Below are 25,213 nucleotides of genomic sequence, written 5' to 3'. Positions count from 1 at the left end.
AATTCCTTCCAGCAGCACCTAAAAGACCAACGAAGTTTTTTTATTTTGGTATGAGCTTTCGTGTGCATGCACACTTCTTCAAATTGTTGTCGTTGCACGCAAACAGGAAAAGTGTATAGATCTGAATCCGTGGCTGTGCGAGAGAGAAACCACCCATATTCCCTGAGCCCGCGTGCCAAGTAGGACGGAGACCTTAAAAGCCTTGTTTCACAGCAGGTACCCAAGCTGACCTGTCATGAATAGAGGCTGCAAGCTCTCCACCTGGCTTGGGCATCAAGGTCAGGATTGGCTCTGGGAGCCGAGGGGTGATTGCACAGGATCTTGCGGGAAGCGGGACGACTCCGCACGACATCACATGGGGTTGTGGAACAGGTACGCTGAGTGGCCCTGGCCCCTTCAAAGCTGTTTTTGCACCCCTCATTGGCCTCAGTGGCCACCAACGTCTTCAAAAACAAACCCAGAATTTGTGCCAAAGTTTCATACCTGTTCAGTGCAGTTTCACACCAGTTTGGAGCGAATCGGAAAGTGCCAGGTTTTGGGGTGTTAAGTACGAACACCAGTTTGGTGCGTCTATTACTCAGTTTGGGGGGGGGGCGGCAAAAAAATGTGGGACTTTCAGTACAAAACAAGCCTGAAACTTTCGCATCGGTTTGGAGGCGATCCCAAATTTCGGTGCTTAACAGAGTGTTGGCATCGAGGAAAGGGCCCCTGACCATCAGGTCCAGTCGTGTCCGACTCTGGGGTTGCGGCGCTCTTCTCGCTCTATAGGCCGAGGGAGGGCCGGCGTTTGTCCGCAGACAGCTTCCGGGTCATGTGGCCCGCATGACAAAGCTGCTTCTGGCGAACCAGAGCAGCGCACGGAAACGCCGTTTACCTTCCCGCCGGAGCGGTCCCTATTTATCTACTTGCACTTTGATGTGCTTTCGAACTGCTAGGTGGGCAGGAGCTGGGACCGAGCAACGGGAGCTCACCCCGTCGGGGGATTCGAACCGCCGACCTTCTGATCAGCAAGCCCTAGACTCTGTGGTTTAACCCACAACGCCACCTGGGTCCCTTAGGCATCGAGAAACAGAGCCCAAAACATCCAGATCTGGTGTGAAAATGGCAATGAGGTGAGGAGTCCCACCCCCCCAAAGACACACCCCACAAACACACACTGCACTCTGTCCTCCATTTATTACCTGTCTGGGCTGCGGCCTTTGAAATAGGCGTGGATGTATTCCGTGAAGGCCGTTGCCACAGGGAGAGCCCCCTGCGCACCCAGGACAATGGGAGATGGGCCCCGCGAGACGCCTGGCGAGAGAGAGAAAGTCCAGCGATCACGGGGGAAACGTGACATGAAAGTAACTGCCAGGGAGTGGGAAGTGAGTCCCAAGAAGGTCAGGGATATTTGGCTCGGAGGAGCATAGAATCATTGAATGGTAGAACAGGAGGGGACCCCAGGAGTCATCTAGCCCAACCCCCTGCAAGGCAGGTATCCTGGAATTGTAGAGCTGGAGGGTTGTCTAGTTCAACCCTCTGCAAGGCAGGAATCTTTTTGCCCAACCTGAGGCTCAAACCCACAACCCAGAGATTAACCCAGAGTCTCCTTCTCTACCAACTGAGCTATCCTGGGTTGGGTGGGGCAATTAATTGAACATTTTGTTCAAAACGCAGTTAAAACCATTTCGCCAGATTCAACAAAACAAAGGAACTTTATCCGAGGATATCGGCTTTCCAAAGTCAGACAGCCATTCGCACCTGCTGCCCCCTAGCACCCCCCAGGGAATCCCACCCACCCTGAGGGGGCGCTAGCACCCACTTTGGCTTAACTGAAGGTGAAAGCACCCCTTTGCGTCAGTCACCCCTTTAGTAATTCTCGTTTTCTCTGTGGTAAGATATTTTGAAGAAGTCGGGTGCCCCCGAAGCATTTCCCATTCCTCCTCCTCCTCCCAGAAACACTCTGCGACTAGTTGTGCAATGGGGTGAGGCCTCCACAAAAGAAAGTCATGCGCCCACATGGACCCAAACCCCACAGCCTTTTCCGCGGGGCACCTACCGAGTCCCGGCTGTGTGGCCATGAAGAAGGCCCGCTCCGTCATTCCAGCCGAACTCTGCGGGGTCGACAAGGCCCAGAGACGCGAGGGGCTGAGCGAGCGGGGCTGAGGGCACAGCGAGAGAGAGGGGCGGCGTGTAAATGATTGAATTATTATGATGCTTATTATTCTTATTAATACTACTACTTCTGACTCTACTTCTGACTCACAATCGCTTCACCAACAACCTGTTCACAATTCTATAGGGCTTATGTTGCATTTGCAATGTTCTCTTTTTTTAAATCTTATTTATTAATTTTTCACAAACTCACACAAAAAAATCTTAACGTATTTTAACATAATCTGTAAATTCCTATCCTCGTCTTCCATGGTTTCCATATTTACCCTTAAATCACCCATGCTCTTCAATATGTGCAATCTATCCTATTTATCTTAATATATTATTGCTGTTGCTCATAGTTCAAGTCCTGCTTGCGTTCTTATCTCACTTTAGTAGTTCTTAGTTAATGTAGCCTTAGTTAATGTTTCTCAGCCTCTGGGAGCCAAAAGCAGAATGGGCAAATTAGGCCTCAACTCAACTCTGAGAAGGCTTGGATCGTGACGGAACAAGACTTCTACCCCAAACCTCCCCAAATTAACCAACCTGCAGTTTGCTAAATTGGGGGGCATTTCTGCACAACAGCACATCCCCCCAGTCGTACGAGGAAACACAAGCATGTGTGCACAAGGGCGGGTGGGGCTCACCGTGTCGCTGCCGGTTGAGACTGCCGAGGGCCGTTTTGCACGGCATCGCCGAGGGGGGGCCACCATCGGGGTCAATCCAGGTGCAGCGGACAGAGGGAGAGAAGCTGCAAGCCAAAGGGGGAGAGAATAGGGGGTTGGTTGGGATAATCAAGGATTGGGATAATCAATGTAAATAAGTGTATCTGACGAAGTGTGCATGCACACGAAAGCTCATACCAAAATAAAAACTTAGTTGGTCTTTAAGGTGCTACTGAAGGAATTTTTTTATTTTGCTTCGACTCAGACCAACACGGCTACCTACCTGTAACAAGTATTTGAGAGAGAGAGAGAGAGAGCGCTTTGTGGCCATGTGGGAGGATTCGCACCCAGATCTCTCCAGTGCTCTAAATACTGTCTCTCCATCCATCCATTCATTCATCCATCCATCAATCAATCAGTTCCTCCAGCCATTATTTATTACTGTCATCGGGCCATTAAGCAAAGCTCAGACCGCAAAAAAGAAAACGCAGAGGCCAATTGTTAATCGTTAACCATAACGAGGTTGCAAGAGCTGTGCAAGATTTGGCGATTCCGGAAATGAGATTTATTAAGGCCTTCAAGGGAGAAGACGCCCTGGAGGGATCAGCCAGGAAACCACATTGTCAAAGGGGATCAATGGCGCCTGCGCTGATCACCCCGGGGCAAAATCCACAGCAGGAGGAAGCGAGAGGATTTCAAGCTCTGGGCGTTTGCAAAGAGAGCAGCCGCACCCTTGAGAGGAACTGAAGCACCTGTGAGGCCCAACCTCTGCTTGACAGCCTCCAAGGAATCCAAGACTCACAGAATTGTGGAATTGTAAGGGACCCCCAAGGGTCATCCAGCCCAACCCCCTGCAATGCAGGAATCACAGCCCCAGAGAGATGACCCTCCAACCTCTGCAGAGAAACCAGATTTTCCTGCACAATCTCCTTTGCTCTTAATGTTTTCCATAAAAATCATGTTTTTTATCATGGACGTTCTGTAATGTGTTTTTAATGTTGGGATCTCCTGATAAAAGGCAGTATTGAATTCAATAAATCAAATAAATGACAGTAATAGTATTACAATAATACAGTAAGATGTGGAAAACTCTTTTTTTTAACAATAGACAAAAACAGCTACAAAAAGAGAAGAAAAAGTAGAAAGAGAGTGAAGAAAAGGAAAAGAAGGAAAATGGGAAGAAGCAAGACAGAAAGAGAAAAGATTTTCCTTCTGCCGGTTACATAAAAAAAGGTTATTTAAGGCATTCAGTCCAGGGCAACATCCATCTTCTCCACTGTCAAACAACATGTCTTCTCGATCCTTTTCCCACAAAGTCCAAAAGCGGTTCCCAAATTATTATTATTAATAATAATAACAACAATAATAAATTTTATTATTTTTATTATTAATAATAAATAATTATTTTTATTATTTTTATTAATAATAACTGCCATTGTTTTTATTCATAATAATAAAACTTCCCCTTTGTTCCGAGACTCTGGCCAACTTCTTATTTCTGTTGCCTGTAATAAAGCGGCCAATTGATTGATGGATTGACAGAAAACCTGGACCTGTCGACCCAGACTTTTCATTCCCCACCTTCTTTTAACTGATTTCTTATCCAGTGATACAAAACGACGAGAAAAAAAGAGAACGAGAGTGCAATATACACTAATAAATATAGGTTCTTATTGATACGAATGCATATAGGTTTTCATTCTCCGCTGCAGAGAAAGACGCGTCTCACACCCAGACCCAAAGGCAGCAGACGAGAAGGAACACAACCTGCAGCGTGGATCCTGGGAAGAGGAAATGGCAACTCACCGGGGTCCGATGGCATGTCTGGGGGGGCGCCCTCCAACTCTCTGCCCCGTGGCGCCCAAGGAGACGGGCTGGTGGAGTCTCCGCTGCTAGGGGGTGCTGGGGACGAGGAGGAGGAGGAGGCCGAGTTCGAGGAGAGGCAACTGTCGCGCTCGCCACCCTGCGGGGGACACTCCGCAGCCGACCAGCCCCGCCGACCCCCGGGTGCTGCAGCCTCCAAGAAGGGGTCGGTGAAGGGGGACTCGTGCCGGCCCGGGGGGTTGTTGGGGGGCGCCGGGGTGGGGGGCCAGGCCAAGACGGAGTCGGTCCACTCGGGGAGCTCCTGGGAGTCCGGCTGGGGGAGCCACGGGTCGGGGGTGTCGTCGGCTGGCTGGCAGCAACGGGGTCCATCCTTGGGGGGGCGCTTTCCAGGGGGGCTCTGTGGGGTGCCAGGCCGGGGGCTCCAGAGGCGGGCGTCCGGGGAGGGGCCGGTGGCCAGGTGAGACGGGGAGTCCAGGCCAGAATCTTCCACATTCTCAGGGGACGAGGAAGAGAAGGGGGATGGGCAGGAGGCCAAGAGGTAAGAGCGGGGGGCTGCTGGGGGGGGCAGAGAGACCACAGAAGAACAATAAACAGAGATTGCTATAGCTATATAAATGGACATAGACACCAATATTGATATAGATACGGTAGATAATGATATAGTTATCAATAAAGATAGAGATGTCAATATCAAAATCGATAGGCATCGATATTAGGGTGGGTCATAATGTTTTTAAAAAATGTTTCCTCCCTTGATCTTATCTCAGTCGTATGGTGTAAACATAATCAAATTTCAAATTTGGGACAAATCGGTTAATATTTAGACCCTGCTCCTACAGATTGAAATTTTGCCTCACTACGAGCGATAAAAACATAGGAATTTGACTCATTTAATTCTCAGTATGTTAAATTGTGAACTAATAAACATCAATTTTAGGTTTTATGTCGAGCAACAATAGTTGCATACTATTATTTTCTGCAATATTTATTCATTTAAGATAAAACATGTTGATAATCTACATGAAAAACCAATGGTTTTGGAAAAAATTATATGGCAAACGGTGTACTAAACAAGTAAACATAAACAACAAAACGCCACTCACATTATGTGTTGCCTCAAAACATCACAGTATACTTAATTACTTGGTATAAATTGTACTAAATGCTTACATTTTGTGTAGTTAATAAAATTATGCCTTATGCAACATATACATTGTACATGTACACCATATTACATCATGCTAAAAATATGCTTTTATGCATTACACTAAACGTCTATTTTGGTGCAAAGTCCTTATTTGTCTCTTGTTTTGGGAATTTAGAGCGATTGTTCATTGTTGTTTTGATGGCAGCATCACGTCTTTTCTCTCCAATAACTATCCTAGATGCTCCAGTAACCTCCTTCACTGCACGTTCAACCATTTGCAAATGGCACTTGAATTTTGGAAGGAAATTCATTTTGGAAGGAAACATTTCCGATTTTTTTTTTAATGACCCACCCTAATCGATATATCTATAGATATATATCAATATTGATAGATAAATAAATATGACATAGATAGACATATCAATATATCAACATGCCATAAATATCAGTATAAATCTAGCTATATCTCGCTCCAGATCCACATCACACCTTTAAAGGACATGGCTTTCTGGTCCCCACCCTGCTATCTGTCTACACTTTGGCCACATTTAAAGCCCTGCGATCCCACTTTCGACAGACAGGGCCTCCCCCAAAGAATCCTGGGAGCTGTAGTATGTTCATGGCACCGTGAGTTGCTGGGAAAAAACCTCTTCCTGCTCACGGAGCTACAATTCCCAAAGTTCTCTGGGCAGAGGGGTTGGCCATTAAACGCCCGTCCCCTTGATGCAAACTATGAGGACTAGAATCTTATTTTATTTGTAGACAAAGGCATTGCATGCAGAATGTCCCAGATTCATTCATCTGGGAAGGTTTGAGAAAGAGAAGCGGCTTCTCCAAAGAATCCTGGGAGTTATAGTTTGCTAAGGGTGCTGAGTGTCGCTAGGATCCTCTCCCAGAGTGACAACCCCCATTAAAAAGTCAATTCCTTTTCTCAGGGAACTCTGGGAGAGGGGACAGGGGGTCTCCTGAGAAATATCAGCACTTCACAAACTACAGTGTTGCCTCGCTAGACGAATGCCCTGTAAGACTAATTTTTCGCTTAACGAAGAGATTTTTTCGAGCGGAGGTTGCCTCGCTAGACGAATTCGTTTTACGAAGAATTCGTCTAGCGAATCATGGTTTCCCATAGGAATGCATTGAAATTCAATTAATGCGTTCCTATGGGCAAAAAAAAATAAATTCAATGCATTCCTATGGGATTTGCTAGACGAATTTTTCGTTATACGAATTGACCCGTGGAACGAATTAAATTTGTCTAGCGAGGCACCATTGTACAGGATTCTTTGGGGGACGCTACGGCTGTTCATAGCATGAAATGAATGTGGCCTGAGTGACATGCAAATCAAACCCACTGGGCTTTCCGGGAACCATAGTTTGATAAGGGCGCTGGGAGCCGTAGCTCTGCGAGGGTTAAACCGCAGCTGCCAGGATTCTTCAGGGGAGGAAGCCAGTTCTTTAAAGTGGCATCACAGTGGTGCAGATGTGGCCCTAGAGAGGACCCTGGGGGAATCGCAACATTGTAGAGTCGGAAGGGACCCTAGCGGTCATCTAGCCCACCCCCCTGCAATGCAGGGGTGCTGTCCATCCACTGGGGACCTTTTTTTACCTGAAAACTCCTCGTTTTCGAAGGCTGACTCCAGCGGGGGGCCAAACAGGGCGCTGGCAGGGAGAACATCGGTCTCAGGTTTGCTGTCACAGCTGCAGAAGAAGAAAACGCTGGACTTAAGAGACTCTGATCTGAACAAGGGCAACAAAATTGGCGGAACTGGCCATTTTACAGGTGCCACATCCTAAGTGAGGCCACCATCTTTCAGTGTGCCAGCACCGAGCCTGTAGAACTCCCTGCCTCTTGACACCAGCCAGGCACCTTCACTCCATTCTATTTGGCGCCTGCCGAAGACGCTCACATTTAGACAAGCTTAGAAAGTTTGAATTTGGAGTTTCAGTCCATTCCGTTGTGCCGTTTCCCTTTCTGTATGCCTTTGGTTACGGTTGCAAATTTTTCAGCAATGGTATTATTGTTTTCTCTCTTTTGCAAACTGCTTTCTGTAATCGAGCAGTAGTAATAATAATAATAATAATAATAATAATAATAATAATACATGATTTTAAGTGATTTTATGTCACGAACCGCCCTAAGATCTATGGGTATAGGGTGGTTCACAAATTTAACTAATTAATTAGTCAATTTAATTGTTTTTGTACCTCCTACATCTGAACAGGGTACAGAAATATTTGTGGTTTTTTTTATTTTTTTGGTGTGTGGAAGCTGCCCAGAGTGGCTGGGGCAACTGAGTCAAATGGGCAGCACTGGCCTCAAGTGGAAGGGAGTTCCGCAGACGTTTGCACACAGACACAGATATCAGAGTGCAGAGTGGAGTCTGCTCTCCAAAGACCCCAGAGTTACCTTTTCATACGGGTGCCGAAGAGAGGTGCCTGCGGGTTGCCGGACTTATCACCTGCACAGAGCAAATTGGAAATAAATATTTAGAGAATCGTAGAATTGGAGGGTTGGAGGGCCCACCCCCTAGCCTTCCCCACCCCCATCTCCCCCTTTTTCTCACCTGGGGCAGGGGCCGTGTCAGAATCCGTCTCGGCTGAGGCCGAGGCAAGTGCTTTCAGGTGCCCTGGAAAAGAATCAAGAAAACCTAAGAATCGCCAGCCAGATGCCCCCAAAGGAAGCACCCACAAGCAGGATCCGAGTGCGAGAGCAACTCTCCTCTCCTGCGGCTCCCAACAACTGGGATCCAGAAGTATCGCTGGCCCCTGACTGCGCAGGCAGAGCCATCGTGGCTAGGAGCCCTCAATGCCCCCACCCCCTCTTCCATGCACTGGTCCAACCTTCTTTTAAAGCCACGCAGTGGCAGGGAGTTCCGCAGCGGCAACCCTCTCTCCCAACCTCACCCAAAGTGTCCAAGACAGAGCACTCACTGGAAGAATGCCTCTTCATTGTGCACTGCAGAAAGAGGGGAGAAAGGGGAGAGGTCAGGAAGATGCTGTGGCCCCCAGCCCATGCTCATAACCATCGAGATCAGGGGGCAGGCCACCCTGCGCTCCCTACAGTTGGTTGGTTGGTTGCCTTCCTCCCCGGATGGTTTATTTATTCGTTCTGTAAAATTTACACTTAGAAGGCGGGGAGGTTCAAAGCCATTTGTGGAAAGGATAAAGCAATAAAATTCTAGATTACTCTGTTTGAAACCAGGGGACTCTGAGTCAGTTTCCATATCAGGACACCTGGGTCTTTTAGCTCTTCTCATTGCTAGATTCTTCTTAAATCAATGAGATCAGATTTCTAAATAGAGTGATAAAGTGATAAAGTTCTGAAGTCGCACTCTCATTCAATTCTCATTCAGTCCTGGCTGGGCTGCTACAAAGAGGAGTTTCAGCAATAAAATTATCAATCAGGAGAATGGGCAGCCGTAAATCCAGACATTCCTATAGATCCAAACAAAGATTTTTTTTTCCACCCAGGCGTCAAGAAAAAGGGCAGGTTGGCACCTCAACGACTGAGAGTTCTTGCTCTGGTTATCTCCCGTTTGGACTACTGCAATGCACTCTACGTGGGGCTACCTTTGAAGGTGACCCGGAAACTACAACTAATCCAGAATGCGGCAGCTAAACTGGTGACTGGGAGCGGCCGCCGAGACCACATAACACCGGTCCTGAAAGACCTACATTGGCTCCCAGTACGTTTCCGAGCACAATTCAAAGTGTTGGTGCTGACCTTTAAAGCCCTAAACGGCCTCGGTCCTGTATACCTGAAGGAGCGTCTCCACCCCCACCGTTCAGCCCGGACACTGAGGTCCAGCGCGGAGGGCCTTCTGGCGGTTCCCTCGTTGCGAGAAGCCAAGTTGCAGGGAACCAGGCTGAGGGCCTTCTCGGTAGTGGCACCCGCTCTGTGGAACGCCCTCCCATCCCATGTCAAAGAGAAAAACAGCTACCAGATTTTTAGAAGAAATCTGAAGGCAGCCCTGTTTAGGGAGGCTTTTAATGTTTAATGGGGCCTTCTCGGTAGCAGCACTCGCCCTGTGGAACGCCCTTCCATCAGATGTCAAGAAAATAAGCAGCTATCCTAATTTTAAAAGGCATCTGAAGGCAGCCCTGTTTAGGGAGGCTTTTAATATTTAATGCTGTATTGTTTTAATATTCAATTGGGAGCTGCCCAGAGTGGCTGGGGAGACTCTGCCAGATGGGCGGGGTATAAATAATAAATTATTATTATTATTATTATTATTATTATTATTATTATTATTATTATTATTATATTTTTCTGTTGGAAACCACCCAGAGTGGCTGGGGAAACCCAGCCAGATGGGCGGAGTATAAATATCAATTATTATTATTATTATTATTATTATTATTATTATTATGAATGTGGAAGAGGCATTACGCAGCAGATGGGGCTCTGGAGGGCGCCACGTTGGCAAGCCCTGATCTAGAAGAAAACCTTTGGCCTCCCAGACACTCCCTCAAGCAGGCAGACTTTGCCGACTGGGCGCCCTGCACCCAGTTCTTTAGACCATATCTCCCCATCAGTCCCAGTGAGACACTTGGAGGGCACAGATAACGGCCGCCTGGAAACCACAGTGTCCTGGGAACCATAGCGCACAGAATTCTGGTGCAGAAATTAAAGCTAAAATCTGGATTCAAGGGGAGATGGGCGCCAAGGTCTTTCCGCCAGGCCTGCCACTTCCCATTTCTCCCTCTCTCTCACCCCCATGCTGGGGGGCAGGATGAGGTTCCCCACGGAGGCCTTGAGCTGCTCCACAGCCGCGGCGCTGCTGGCCCGCTCCCGAGGCTGCACTGGCTTGATGCGGATGTAGAACTTGTGGGGCTCCTCATCATCGTAATCCGAGTCGCTGGAGGAGCAAAAGCGGGTGGGGTGTTCGCGTGGGGAGACTGAGTCAAGGGAAACGCCTCAAGGGGGTGGAGCAGGGGAGGGGGCCAAACGGGTGGAAACAGAATCGCAGAAGAGTTGGAAGAGACCCTCAAGGGTCATCCAGCCCAACCCATTGCAATGAAGGAATCTTTTGGCCAACGTGGGGCCCTTGAGTTTTTTATTAGATTTTCATAACTTTAACCTATTACAGGTGAAACTCGGAAAATTAGAATATCGCCGAAAATTGCATTTATTTCAGTAATGCAACTTATTATTATTATTATTTTTACAAATGCTTTCTTTTGGAAATTCCACAGTAATAAAACAAATAGTTACAATAATACAAAAATATACAAAAATAAACATTTTGAAAATAAACATTTCATTAATTACATTCCATTTATAATTGACCCGCCTAACAAGAAATAATTACAACAAATAAAGGCTTGACATATCTTGCTTTGCATGTCATGCATCTATCTCATATATTGGTTTCACCTTTTAAGTTGCATTACTGAAATAAATGCACTTTTCGGCGATATTCTAATTTTCCGAGTTTCACCTGTAATTTCAAATTTCAAATTTGTGATACATGTCTCATAATTTGGCTTCTCACTTTCCCTTATACACATCCCTTGTACATACTGCATAATATCACACATATTTTGCCTAATACATGGAATCATAGAATTGGAGAGTTGGAAGCCCGCAGGGTCATCTAATCCAGCCCCTTGCAATGCAGGAATCTTTCGCCTAAGGTGGGACTCGAACACGTGGCCCTGAAATTAAGAGTCTCAAGCTCTACCGACTGAGCCATATCGCTCCATTTCATATATTGCCATGTTCCTCCTGTTGCTCAAATTTCAAATCCTGCCTGCAATTTCATTGGGTTATGGTATTTTTTTGCAAATAATCCAAAAATGGCTTCCACTTTTCTGTGAATTTATCGGAGCTATTATGTATATTGTCCCCACTGATGCTTCCCTGGAACAACAGGAACAGTCTTCACCATTGGTCTCTGGAAACCCCACCTCTCCCCCTATTTCTGAGACACTCCCCCCACTCCCCCCCACTCCAAACTAAGGGGCGAACCCCACAAAATCTCATCCTCCCCCTTTATGAGTAAGAAGGCCGCGCAGCCACATATTCCAAAGGATATCGTTCTGATTTGTTTCGGGCCGGACGGTGAACCCTTCCTCGTCCACGTCGGGGAGCTGAGGAGAGAAGAGAAGGAGGAAAAAGTTTGGGGTGGGAGCCTCCCTTGGGGAAGCATCTCCCTTGGGGTTCAAATACCCCCCCCCAAAAAAAAAAATGGAAGGAGAGACCAAGATGTGAAACTTCATGGATTATTTGCTTGCAAAAGATGCATCATTCTCTGATCCGTAAGACTGGAACCCAGGACCCTCTGACTCCCAGAGCCAGCTTGCTGCTCTTTCTTTTTTAAAAAAAACAACAACACAATTCTATTGAAGGAAAAACATCTACTTCTGCTTCATTGACTACACAAAAGCATTTGACTGTCTCGACCACAGCAAACTATGGAAAGTTCTTAAAGAAATGGGAGTGCCTGATCATCTCATCTGTCTCCTGAGAAATCTGTCTGTGGGACAAGAAGCTACAGTTAGAACTGGATATGGAACAACTGATTGGTTCAAAATTGGGAAAGGAGTATGACAAGGTTGTATATTGTCTCCCTGCTTATTTAACTTATATGCAGAATTCATCATGCGAAAGGCTGGACTAGATGAAAATAGCAAACATGCGCTGGATTATGGAGAAAGCTAGAGAGTTCCAGAAAAATGTCTACTTCTGTTTCATTGACTACACAAAAGCATTTGACTGTGTCGACCACAGCAAACTATGGCAAGTTCTTAAAGAAATGGGAGTGCCTGATCACCTCATCTGTCTCCTGAGAAATCTCTATGTGGGACAAGAAGCTACAGTTAGAACTGGATATGGAACAACTGATTGGTTCAAAATTGGGAAAGGAGTACGACAAGGTTGTATATTGTCTCCCTGCTTATTTAACTTATATGCAGAATTCATCATGCAAAAGGCTGGACTGGATGAATCCCAAACCGGAATTAAGATTGCCAGAAGAAATATCAACAACCTTAGATATGCAGATGACACAACCTTGATGGCAGAAAGCGAGGAGGAATTAAAGAACCTTTTAATGAGGGTGAAAGAGGAGAGCGCAAAATATGGTCTGAAGCTCAACATAAAAAAAATCAAGATCATGGCCACTGGTCCCATCACCTCCTGGCAAATAGAAGGGGAAGAAATGGAGGCAGTGAGAGATTTTACTTTCTTGGGTTCCATGATCACTGCAGATGGTGAAATTCACGAAATTCAAAGACGCCTGCTTCTTGGAAGAAAAGCAATGACAAACCTAGGCAGCATCTTAAAAAGCAGAGACATCACCTTGCCGACAAAGGTCCGTATCGTTAAAGCTATGGTTTTCCCAGTAGTGATGGATGGAAGTGAGAGCTGGACCATAAAGAAGGCTGATCGCCGAAGAATGGATGCTTTTGAATTATGGTGCTGGAGGAGACTCCCAAGGACTGTGAGAAGATGAAACATCCATTCTGAAGGAAATCAGCCCCGAGTGCTCACTGGAAGGACAGATCCTGAAGCTGAGGCTCCAAAACTTTGGCCACCTCATGAGAAGAGAAGATTCCCTGGAAAAGACCCTGATGTTGGGAAAGATGGAGGGCACAAGGAGAAGGGGGCGACAGAGGACGAGATGGTTGGACAGTGTTCTCGAAGCTACAAACATGAGTTTGACCAAACTGCGGGAGGCAGTGCAAGACAGGAGTGCCTGGCGTGCTATGGTCCATGGGGTCACAAAGAGTCGGACACGACTAAACAACAACAAATTGAAGGCTTTCAACATATTGAGCTGAAACCCAAACACGTTTATTAAAAGGTCATAAAAAAGCAATATAAAAATAGAATGAGAAAGAACCATTGTTTAACAACAACAACAACAACAACAACTATTATTATTATTATTATTATTATTATTATTATTATTATTATTATTATTATTATTATTCCTACCCTGCCAATCCAGCTGGGTTTCCTCGATTTGTACCCTAACTGCATTTTTTAAATATAAAAAAGGTTTTTTTCAAAATCCTTTTAAATAAACAGCAGTTATTCTTTAAGCACAGTAGCAGTTTTTAGGACCCACCTAGTAAACTGTTTAAACTGATTTTAATTTCCTATAACGCTGCAATCTGCCCTGGGAATTATGGTGAAAGTCAGGTAAGGAACCCAATATATATTCCTCTTTTTATTAAATCAAAATTTATACAGTCTCCGCAAAACAACAACAACATAGCATTAAGGTTAGAAATCAAATAATAATTGTAATTTTTCATTAAATTCTCAAAATGGCCCAAGGTGACTTACAGAGAGATAAGATAGATAAATTTACTAGTTGCTTATTAATTGCCTTCCACAGATGCCCCAAGGCTTAACACCAAGGAACGAAACAGTGAATTTTGTATTTTTTAATGGTGGGTAAAGAATCCAAATAAATGACAGCAATAATAATGATTAATTATAGCAAAATAGCGCAGCCCACTAAGGAATGAGCATTGCGATATTCAATTTACCGTGTGCCAATTTGCCAAATTGTTGATTTCTGTCATTTTTTAATTTACTGGCAAGCCCTGTATTTTATATATAAAATTAAATTTCAGAAATGCAGTGCTCTGTATTTCAATATGCTTTGGACGCAGCTCACTGCGGGAAAGCAGCATAGAAATGAACTCAGTCAATCCATCCATCAATTCTCAGGAGGGACGGAACATTCAGTGGCAGCTTAAAAAGAAAAGAAAAAAGCAGGAAACGGAATGGAGTAGCTATGGGGAGGGATTGGCCGGCTGGCCGGCTCCTTGAATGGCCCGACACTTTCCTGTGGGTCCTGTTTGCTAATGATAAAAATTACTCACCCCTGACTCGGTGTCTGGAGACTCCCTGGGCAAAAGGAGAGAGGAAGAGAGAGAGAGAGATAAGAGCATGTGCAGACTTGGGGGGTGAGATCGGTCACTGTGGTCGGGGAGAAGGAGGAGCAACTCACACAGAGTCCCGCTCCCGTTCTTTGCGGCTCAGGCCAGGGATGCGGAAGGCTTTGCTGCGAGTTCGCTTGGGTCCTGCAAGAAAAGAGAAAGTCCCTCCTTGATGAAGAGTGCTGTGGAACCCAAAAGCTTGCACTTAAAAAATTACAATAATAATAAATTGCCACAAGCTTTCTAAAGCCCTTTATAAAAGGGTCTCTGGATCTTATTACATGCCAAAAAATCTGGCAGTTCCTCCAGGTCGACCCACGCACCCCTTTTCCAACCCACCTGGATCTGGGGGGCTGCCACCCCATGCTCAGACGTACTTGCCTTCCTGCGCAGGAATGATGCTCAGCTCCTCAAAATCCAGTGGTCCTATGTGGAGAGGAAAGAGGGGTCAATAAAGGGGAAGGCAAATGCTAAAGGCATTTAGGTTAAGGCAAGGCAAGCCAAGATTTTACAGGTGAAACTCGGAAAATTAGAATATCGTCGAAAACTTTTTATTTTTTTATTTTTCTATTAATTTTTACAAATGCTTTCTTTTGGAAATTCCACAGTAATAAAACAAATAGTTACAATAATACAAAAATAAACATCGCTATTACATTTCATTAATTACATTCCATTTATAATTGACCCGCCTAACGAGAAATAATTACAATTACAACAAATAAAGGCTTGACATATCTTGCTTTGCATGTCATGCATCTATCTCATATATTGGTTTCACCTTTTAAGTTGCGTTACTGAAATAAATGCACTTTTCGACGATATTCTAATTTTCCGAGTTTCACCTGTATGTTCCCCAAGCCGGAGAAATATCCTCATTTCCCTTTGTTCCCGGTTGCTGGATCTGGGCGAATCCATCTGCTGTGGATTTCCTGAACTGTGGCACCTACATTGCTGGGAGCTGGACTACATGACACTTGGGGGACCCTTCCATCTCCGCAATTCTATTATTCTCCCAGAAATTCAACCCACCCGGCGGATGCCGCCCGGTCCCTTTGCTCTCGGCGAAGTTCCGCAGGAGGGTCTCCACTCCGATGTTCTCCATGTTCTGCTTGAATTCCTCATGGACCTGCGGTTGGGGAGGGGAGAGAGGAGACAAGGTTAAAATGAAGATATACCAACAGTGGACGACTGGCAGATGAAGCTGATAGAATTCATGGAACTGTCTGAGCTGACTGGGAGACCAGGGGGACCAGGGGGAAGAATTGGTGGAAGAAGATTGGAAGAAATTTAAAGTTTATTTAGAAAAGAATGGTAAGATTAGTAATTTTTAGCAAAGGAAATGGAAGTAAAAGGAGGTTGTAGAAGAGAGTTAATTTATTATGTATTAAGATTTAGGTAAAGGTAAAGGGACCCCTGACCATTAGGTCCAGTCGTGACCGACTCTGGGGTTGCGCGCTCATCTCGCATTATTGGCCGAGGGAGCCGGCGTACAGCTTCCGGGTCATGTGGCCAGCATGACAAAGCCGCTTCTGGCAAACCAGAGCAGCACATGGAAACGCTGTTTACCTTCCCGCTGTATCTTCCTTTTTATCTACTTGCATTTTGACGTGCTTTCGAACTGCTAGGTTGGCAGGAGCTGGGACCAAGCAACGGGAGCTCACCCCGTCACAGGGATTCGAACCGCCAATCTTCTGATCGGCAAGCCCTAGGCTCAGTGGTTTAACCACAGCGCCACCTGGGTCCCATTAAGATTTAGTTAAGGGTTAATATTGTATTGAATTTTAAGATTTAACTAGAATAGAATTGTATTTTGAGATAGGTATAAGAGATTCACAGTATTGGTAAGGCATTAAGAGTATAAACAGGTTTAGATAATTGATAAATAGACTGGAATTAAGATTTGGAAAGTTAAGTAGTAAGGAAGTAAGAAAATGAAACGTAGTTAGGAGGGAATGGAGGAAGTCGACAAAGATTTGTGATATAAGATTGATTTGATATCTTTTTTTATTGTAATGTTGGTGTTTTATTTTGTTGTGTATATTCTGTGTTTCTTTTTCTGTTTTTCTGTTGTGTTTTTATAAAATCAATGAATATTTTTTTAAAAAAAAAAAAAGAGAGGAGACAAGGTTGAGGCCAGGACGGACCCCCCCCCCACAGACCCCCCCCCCCAAGCACCTGGGGGTCCTCTGGGGGCAACCAGCCCGGTTGCCCTTCCTGGCCAACTGGCCTCTCACCTGCCCGATCTGGACGTGGGTGTCTTCCACCGAGTGGATGTAGGAGCCAATCAAGACCTTCATCTGCTCCAGATGCGATTCCTCCACCTCCTGCAGGCGCTGGGAGGGAGAGGGCAGAGAGGAGGCAAAGCAGCAATGGGGGGGATTGCAGAGGAGGGGCTAGATGACCCTCAGGGCTCCCTTTCAACTCTACCATTCTATGAGAAAGGTTCGGGAAAGGGCCCCCGAAACCATGCAGGGGATGCAGAGACGAGGAAAGTTGGGGGATTTTGCGAGGCCACAGCAGCGCCTGGCATGGACGTCTTCTGATAGCTCAAACATGGAGGGGAACCACGTAAGAACGGGACCATCTAGTCCAGCCTCCTGTTCTCACAAGGGCCAGATCCCCCAATGTGAAGCCCACAAGCAGGATTCGAACACAACTCTCCCCTCCTGTGGTTTCCAGCAACTGGGACTCAGACTGTGGAGGCAGATCGTAGACATCCTGGCCAGGAGCCCTCCAGAGCCCTCTCCTCCTGCGTGAATTTGCCAGATCCTCTTTGAAAGCTATCCAAGTTGGCCATCCCTGCCTCCTGTGGGAGGGAGTTCCACAGTTTAACAGTCCTTCCTTTCACCCTTTCCCAAATCTTCCAACACTCAGCTTTGTTGGATGCACACAAGTTTTCACAGTGGACCCTACATACTTGCAAGAGAGGAGGGGCCCTCCATACCGGGACTGCCTTCCAGGGACCCCGGGAATAGAAATTCACAGAAATAATTTCTGGTTTTTCCCCATAATATGAGAGAAGGGGGACAAGCTTTCTCCCCTCTGCCCATTCCATGCATGATTTCATCAACGTCCGTCTTCCGCGCCTTTTATCTAAACCGAAAAGTCCCCAGCGCTTTCGGAGGTGATTTCCTGAACCCTCTTCCAACTCTGCAACATCCTTTTTGAGCCAAAGCGACCAGAACCTCACACACTCATGGCCCTCCAATCACGGCTGCACCCGGGATCCGTGCGACGGCATCAATGGTGCATTTCCAAGCCCTTTCCAAAGATCTCCCGTCCCCCCTTTGCACCCCCCAAAGCCAGGCAGCCTGAGGCAAGGTGGCTGGTCCCATCCTGCAAGGACTCCGGGTGCAGCGAGAGAAGGAACAAACTGTTGGAAGGATTTGCACCCAGGGGGCCCAGGAGAGGGCCAATCTTGCGAGTGGATCGCCAGGGCCCATTCACACTCCTGGCCACATTGGGAGGACCTTGGGGTACCCTCCGCCCTCCACCGTCGCCCAGACCAGCCCCCTATACCACGGCGGAGTCGAGCATCTTCTGCTGAAAGTCATTCCGTGCTTCATTGTACTTCTCCACGGCCCTCCGCAGGGCCTCCACCGCCTTCCGCGACTTCAGTTCAGCCTGCGGACACCATTATTATTATTATTATTATTATTATTATTATTGTTATTGTTATTGTTATTGTTATTGTTATTATTATTATTATTATTATTATTATTATAAAAAATTGAACATCCCCCTATCCCCAAAAGTCTCTCTCTTTTTTTGGATTAAAAAAACTCTTTATTTATATTTAAATTAAAATACATTCAACCCATGATCAAAAACACACGCATACTATACCAACACAAATATATAACTTATAATATTACAAAATCATAAAAGAAAATGATGGTAAAATAATAATACAATCATGAAGTTCTGAAGTTATAAGTAATAATAAACAAAACCATAAGAATTCTCAAAGTTATATAAGTAGTTAAATAAAAAGAGAGAGGAGGAAAAAAAGGAAAAGGAAATAGAAAAGAGAAGAAGATAAAGAAGAGTAAAAAAGAGAAGAAAAAAAGACAGACAAACGTTCATTCACCTCATCATTCATAAATAAAATAAACCGATACCAATATCCTGTTGATTAATCAATAATCCCAATCCCGTATCTATATTCCTCCCACTAAAGACTTCCACTTAACTCTACCTCAGATTTCTTTAAATATTGTTTTATAATACTGCATTCCCATTAATATATAGCTAACTATATCCCCAAAAGTCTCAGGGTGGTTCACAGGATAAAATAACAATATAAAAATGCAAAATACACAATCAAAATAAAAAACCCAAAAAAACCATTTGCTCATAAAAAATCGGAATTTGCTAGCAGAATGGGGGAGGGATGCTGCATTCTTTCCATGATTATCTCTGCACTTCTAATTAAATAGCTGAGATTCCTGCACAGCAGGGAGTTGGACTAGATGACCCTTAGGTCCCTTCCAACTCTATGGTTCTATGATCATTCAGCCCGGACACTGAGATCCAGCGCCGAGGGCCTTCTGGCGGTTCCCATACTGCGGGAAATGAGGTTACAGGGAACCAGGCGGAGGGCCGTCTCGGTGGTGGCGCCTGCCTTGTGGAACGCCCTCCCAGCAGATGTCAAGGCAATAAGCAACTATTTTACTTTTAGAAGACAACTGAAGGCAGCCCTGTTTAGGGAAGTTTTTAATGTTTGATGCTGTGCTGTTTTTAATATTCGGTTGGAAGCCGGCCAGAGTGGCTGGGGAAACCCAGCCAGATGGGCGGGTATAAATAATAAATTATTATTATTATTATTATTAGATGATTCTATGGTTCTATGACTGTAACATCCTCAGACCGTGGGGCCTGGCCAGCGGCATTGTTGGAGGACCTTCCTTCTCTTCCCCTCCCCATTGCAAAAAAAGAATAAGCCACCTTCCCCCCCCCCCAATTGGGGGGTTCCCTCGCCACAGAGGGGCATCAGGCACCTTCATCAGGAGACTGAGCTTTTCGCCCCAGCCGTCAGCAAGAGAGATCAGCAGTTCTCCCCAAACTCCCCTTTCCCACCTGTGGACCCCCTGGAAATGGTGGTGGAGGGTCTTAGCGGATTTCCCCCCCCCCCGGCACCTGTTGTAGCAGTTGGAATGGTCTGTGCTGCGATTGTTAACTGTATTTTGGGGTTTTTAAAAAGTGTTTTCTATATGGGATTGTGGCCACGGCAGCTTCTAGGAGCCACAGGTGGAAGCTGAGTGCGGGGAGGGGGGGTGGGCAAGCTGGGGAAATCACCCCAAGAGGAACAGGAGGTGGCCCCCTCCCCTAAAACCCCAGATAGACAGAAAATTAGTAGAATAGTTCGACAGATGATTAAGAAAAAGAGATGACAGCTAATCAGTAAAGTAGATAATAGACAGATGATTAATAAGATCAATGACAATTAGTAAAACAGATGATTAATTAGATGAATGATAGATGGTTAGTAAAATACATAGGTGATTAATCAGTAAGAGAGATATATGATAGTAAACGAGGTAGTTAGATGAACATGATTTATTAGTAAGACAGCCTGTATAGCTAGACAGGCAGAAAGGCATCGATTGACACACAAAGAGAGAGGGATGGAGAGAGGAATCAGCCTCCAGGCTGTAAATAGCTTTAACTGATTTTAACATATCAGTTAGAGTGTGTATCTGAAGAAGTGTGCATGCACACGAAAGCTTATACCCAGAACAAACTTAGTTAGTCTCTAAGGTGCTACTGGACAACTTTTTTTATTTTTTCCAACTGCGTCAGACCAACACGGCTACCTACCAGATTTCAACATAATATTTTAACACTGCAATCTGCCCGGGGAACTGAGCGCAAGGAAGGAGTGCTATTTCCCCCCCCCCTTCTCCACACCCACATAGATCCCCTTTTGCAAGAAGATCCACTCAAATGTCTCCTCTTCAGCCACCCAGAGAGCTGAGCCGAACATCCCTCACCTCTGACGACGACCTGGGTGTGCAGGCCCACTCCCCTGTTCACACACCATCTCTCCCCCCCCCACTTGTTGCCCCCCCAGGGTCACCTTGTCAATCTCCTTCTGGCTGCCTCCTTCTCTCCGCAAGCGATCCAGCTCTTGGCATCGGCTGCTGTAAGTCTCCTTGGCTTTGGGGAGGTGCTGAGCGGCTCCTTGCAGGATCTGGACCGCTTCCAGGGTCCCGGCCACCTCGTCCTTGGACTGGCGATGGGATGGCCAGGGTGGGGTGGGGTGGGGTGTACACAGAGAATACTTTTGTGGGTCTGCAGAGGGGGTGGGGTGGGGGTCTGTCAGGGTGATGCCCCGGGGTCCCTTCCCAATTCTTGGGGTCTTTACCCAGGGTCATATTGCACTGAACTGGTCAGGCAGGTTTACCCGCGAGACGTTAGCCGGCCCCCACATCCCCCCAACACGGCCCCCGTTACCTTCTTGTGTGCCCGCAGCTGCTCGTCCCCATAGCGCCCGATCTCCTTGATCAAATCCTGCAGCTTCTTCACCAGCTCCGCGTGGCACAGCGCCAGCTTATCCGATGAGATGCGGAAGACCTCCCAGAGCGGGGCAAAAGTCCTGGGTGGGTTTTGGGGGTGGGGTGGGGGGCGCAGGGGAGAGAAAGGAGGCCAACCGGAAATGTTAATCCACATCCCTGGATTCTGCTTCACTTGCCTTGAGAAAAAACCGCCATCCGGTTCGTTGCCCCCCCCCCCATTTCCGCAATTTTTAGCCGTTTCTGCCCCTTGCATATTTTGTTTTGCTCTGTTCCCCTGCTCCAGGAATGGAAAGCATTCTGTGTAAGGAGCTATAAAATACTGCAAATCAAGAAGAAGAAGAAGAAGAAGAAGAAGAAGAAGAAGAAGAAGAAGAAGAAGAAGAAGAAGAAGAAGAAGAAGAAGAAGAAGAAGAAGAAGAAGAAGAAGAAGTTGTTTTACTGTTTTACTGTTCTTATATTTTGTTGGAAGCTGCCCAATTAATTGATTGATTGATTGATTGATTGATTAAATTCATATGCTGCCCATCTGACTGGGTTGCCTCAGCCACTTTGGGCAGCTCCCAACAAAATATTAAGAACACAGCAAAAATTATAGTTATGTACTGCTCTTCATCCTAAAATCTCAGGGCGGTTCACAGAATAAAATACAGTACAGGGCAAAAACAAAAAAAATTGGTAATTGGAAGCAAAACAGCAAAACAATACCACCTCCCCCGGTCAGATGGGCAGGGTACAAATAATAAAACTGTTGTTGTTGTTGTGAGTGCTTTTTGGGGGGGGTCCCTCCCCCTCCCGACTCTGTGATTCTGTTCTCTAGGGCTCACCCCAGCTGAGTGCTGTTTCCGGCCATCTTGGACATCTTGGCCATAGACTTGGCATAGGTCTCCTCTACAGCCGCCCTGCGGAGAAGAAAGAAGCAGAAGAGGGAAGAGGAGGAATGAGGAGTGTTCCAGAGTGGGATCTCGAAGAGCCCAAGCATATCTGAAAAGCCCTCTTGGGTCACAAGGAATCCTCTTTTAAAGCCGCCTACGTTGGCTCCTGTGGCAGGGAGTTCCGCAGTTTAGAACTGCATGCTGCATGAATTATCTGCCCTGAATATTCCAACATTCGTGGGATGTCTGCCAGTTTAGGTGTTCCTACAGGGGAGAAATCCTTTCCTCCCTCCACTTTCTGCATGCAATGCATGGCTTTGATCAACTCTTGCATCCTAGGAACGGATCACTTCCAGGTGTTCTAGGGACAAATTTAGTGATATTTGGAAAGTATTTATCAAAACATATACACGAGGGATACAATAAGTCTATCTATCTATCTATCTATCTATCTATCTATCATGTATTATATATTTTAGTAATCCCATTTCTATTTTAATGACATTTCACTATTGCAGATATATTTTGTTTTCTCTTTCTCTTTCTCTTTCTCTCTCTCTCTCAACATTAATAAAATTCTTTTTTATATATTTTTTATTGAAAGCATCTTTAATCCATACCAATTATCAACATTACAATCAAATACCCCCCCCCATTTTCCCCTCACCCCAGGACTTCCCCCAGCTCCCTGTTTTATTGATCTATATTGTTTCTGCATGTTTTACAATTGTAAATGCTATTTTTATAATGTTCAAGTTCATATTCTACTAATAAAATTTGTGTATGTTTATTCAAATCCTGCCAGTGAGTCTAAGTCTCTTTGTTGTTTTTTCAGATAACTTGTAAAAAGTTCCCATTCTTCCTTAAAGTCCCAATTGTCCTTTTCACACAGTTTGTATGTTAATCTACATATATATAAATGTAAAAATCTTGAAATTGTTGGCCGCAATTTTCTCCGTAACCGCTTGACCGATCGTCCTGAAATTTTGACACAACAATCCAGGCCACTCTCCAAGCATTGTTGGGGGCAAAAAACCCTCAAATTTCGCATCTGGGCAGGTAGAAACCTGGTTTTCCACCAAGTCAAACAGCGCCCTCAAGTGGTGTTATACCCTCCTCCACCCCCTCCCTTCCTGTGAAATCTAAGCCACACCCACAAAACAAATGACATCATCAACCAAGCAACTGAAACCACCAAGGCGGCCATTACCAGACCCCTAGGCCTTTGTTTTATGTAGGCCCCCACTAGGCCCGGGGGGGGTAACCCACAGCAATGCACTTGGGGTCACGGCAAGGGGTTTTTACTTTACAATTTAGCACCACTACCCCCACCAAATAACCACAAGACAAAAATAAATACCATCCTTCAAAACGTCATGAGATACGCCGGTCACGGAGGGGGGGGGAAACAAACAGAATAGATCAAGTGGGGGCAGTCACAGGGATTAGCCACAACAACGTGCCACACAACCCACAGAGTCAGGCCAGGGCCAAGGAATGGAGATACAGGGCGGAGGCCTCGGGTCACATTTAAATACTAGCCCAAGCCAAGGCCTCGCCTCTACTTTACAGCCTAGGCCTCGGCTCCATTTTACAGACTAGGCCTCAGCTCTACAGCCCTTTAAATACTCTCCCGAATGGAGCCCTGGGTGGGAGGTGGGGGGAGGAGGAGCCCAAATAGGTCATGGGCTGACGTTGGGGGGGGCAACTGTCCAACAACCACCAAAACAGCCATTCCACCCCCAAAGCCTCTCCCGACGGCTGCATTAATAAACGCCTGGCAGCATTAGGCAGTCGTCCATCATTTCTCCTAACACGCACTTGGGGGCACAGCGAGGGGTTTTCGCGTTATAATTTAGTGGGCATTGTGTCACATGCGAGGCTCTGGCGGCCATTTTAAGTAAGGGCAGTCGTGCCCTTTTTAACCTAGGCTTTAGACACTGTCTTATATTTATTTTCCCTAAAAGAAAACCCACAGTGGCTTATTTTCAGGGGATGTCTTATTTTTTATTACGCGTCCAGCCTCGCCTCTTCCTTGGGGCCCTCCAGAACTGCACCTATCACTATGTCTTATTTTCGGGGTATGGCTTATATTGCGCAAATGCTTAGGAATCCTGCTATGGCTTATTTAAAAAAACAACAACCATGCACTTTCTCTCCCCAGTTTAAGTCCTCAGATATTTGCAGTCCCCAATCCCCTACCTTCCCCTTGCCACTTCCTGGGTTTTTTATGGAAATGAACAACTTGGGTGCTTCAGAACGCGCCTTCTGTTGCCAGGCCCTTGCAGGGCCAGACACAAGGTCCTGTTTTTAACCCTTTTGTTACTTTTTTCATTTTACTGATTGTGAATATGATGACCGAGGCCCCCTTTGGATTCGGAGGCCAAGTGGCCCATATGACCCCCCTCCTTCTGTCTGGGCATGTCTGTTGCTACGGGGCTGTGGGGCTTCGCTATTTGACACCCCCCCGGGTCGGGATTTTTAAAGTAGTTCTCTGTGTCCCAGGGCGCATCATCACCCCCGATCCTTAATCTATATATATATAAATGTTCACGATGCGTGCGCAGGGGCCAATGTATGGAGATACAGGGGGGAGGGGACAACAGAGGGCTCAGGCAAAAGTAAATACTGGGAAATGGAACCCAGAAACTGACATTTCCTTCTCCAAGGGTGGGGGCCAATGTAGGAAGATACCGGGGGTAGGGGCCAACACTCCCCAGGGACAACAGAAGGCTCAGACAAAAGTGCATGCTTGGAAATAGAACCTAGAAGCTGACAGTTCCTTTTTGAAGGGTGGGGGCCAAGGTATGGAGATATGGGGGGAGGGGCCAACACTCCCCAGGGACAACAGAGGGAAGGGTATCCTACCGAAACACAGGGATGAGCCGGGGTGGAGGGAGGAGGGGCAGGATACATCATGGATTGGGACAGGGTGGGGGGATCACAGGAAAGAACCACAGCAACGCGTGGCCGGGTCAGCTACCATGTTTCCCCCTTTTTAATACGTAGTCAGAAAGTAAGCCATAGCAGGCTTTTAAAGCATTTGTGCAATATTAAACACCCCCCGAAAATAAGCCATATCTCCACGCAGCAGCGCCGCTCGCCTTGAGGCAGCGGGACCCAGCAGCAGCGCTGTCCTGTTGCTGCTGTTGC

The 25,213-nt window shown here is 46.2% G+C and overlaps 1 protein-coding gene across 5 annotated transcripts in view; it reads right to left on the bottom strand.

Moving 5' to 3' along the window:
* The window catches only part of FCHO1 (FCH and mu domain containing endocytic adaptor 1), a 50,580-nt gene that overhangs the window by 8,266 nt on the left and 17,101 nt on the right, over positions 1-25,213 (bottom strand). For 2 of the 5 annotated variants that reach the window (XM_035119332.3, XM_035119333.3), the window contains exons 5-23: positions 22,013-22,087; positions 21,127-21,268; positions 20,750-20,902; positions 18,190-18,294; positions 16,905-17,003; positions 15,700-15,796; positions 15,049-15,093; positions 14,739-14,811; positions 14,611-14,635; positions 11,808-11,862; positions 10,484-10,659; positions 8,701-8,725; positions 8,334-8,396; positions 8,177-8,228; positions 7,376-7,467; positions 4,605-5,177; positions 2,781-2,884; positions 2,039-2,141; positions 1,182-1,293 (exon numbers count right to left, since the gene is read on the bottom strand). In XM_035119332.3, coding sequence (XP_034975223.2) covers positions 1,182-1,293; positions 2,039-2,141; positions 2,781-2,884; positions 4,605-5,177; positions 7,376-7,467; positions 8,177-8,228; positions 8,334-8,396; positions 8,701-8,725; positions 10,484-10,659; positions 11,808-11,862; positions 14,611-14,635; positions 14,739-14,811; positions 15,049-15,093; positions 15,700-15,796; positions 16,905-17,003; positions 18,190-18,294; positions 20,750-20,902; positions 21,127-21,268; positions 22,013-22,087 — 2,169 coding nt within the window. Of the gene's footprint in view, positions 1-1,181; positions 1,294-2,038; positions 2,142-2,780; positions 2,885-4,604; positions 5,178-7,375; positions 7,468-8,176; positions 8,229-8,333; positions 8,397-8,700; positions 8,726-10,483; positions 10,660-11,807; positions 11,863-14,610; positions 14,636-14,738; positions 14,812-15,044; positions 15,094-15,699; positions 15,797-16,904; positions 17,004-18,189; positions 18,295-20,749; positions 20,903-21,126; positions 21,269-22,012; positions 22,088-25,213 lie in introns of all 5 variants that reach the window. The other 3 variants (XM_035119338.3, XM_035119339.3, XM_088672874.1) reach the window with 3 other exon arrangements.

This window comes from Zootoca vivipara, chromosome 6, assembly GCF_965207765.1.
Source record: "Zootoca vivipara chromosome 6, rZooViv2.hap1.1, whole genome shotgun sequence".
Classification (NCBI taxonomy): Eukaryota; Metazoa; Chordata; class Lepidosauria; order Squamata; family Lacertidae; genus Zootoca; species Zootoca vivipara.
Note: the sequence above shows the minus strand (reverse complement) of the source record. Positions and strands in the feature narration are given on the sequence as shown.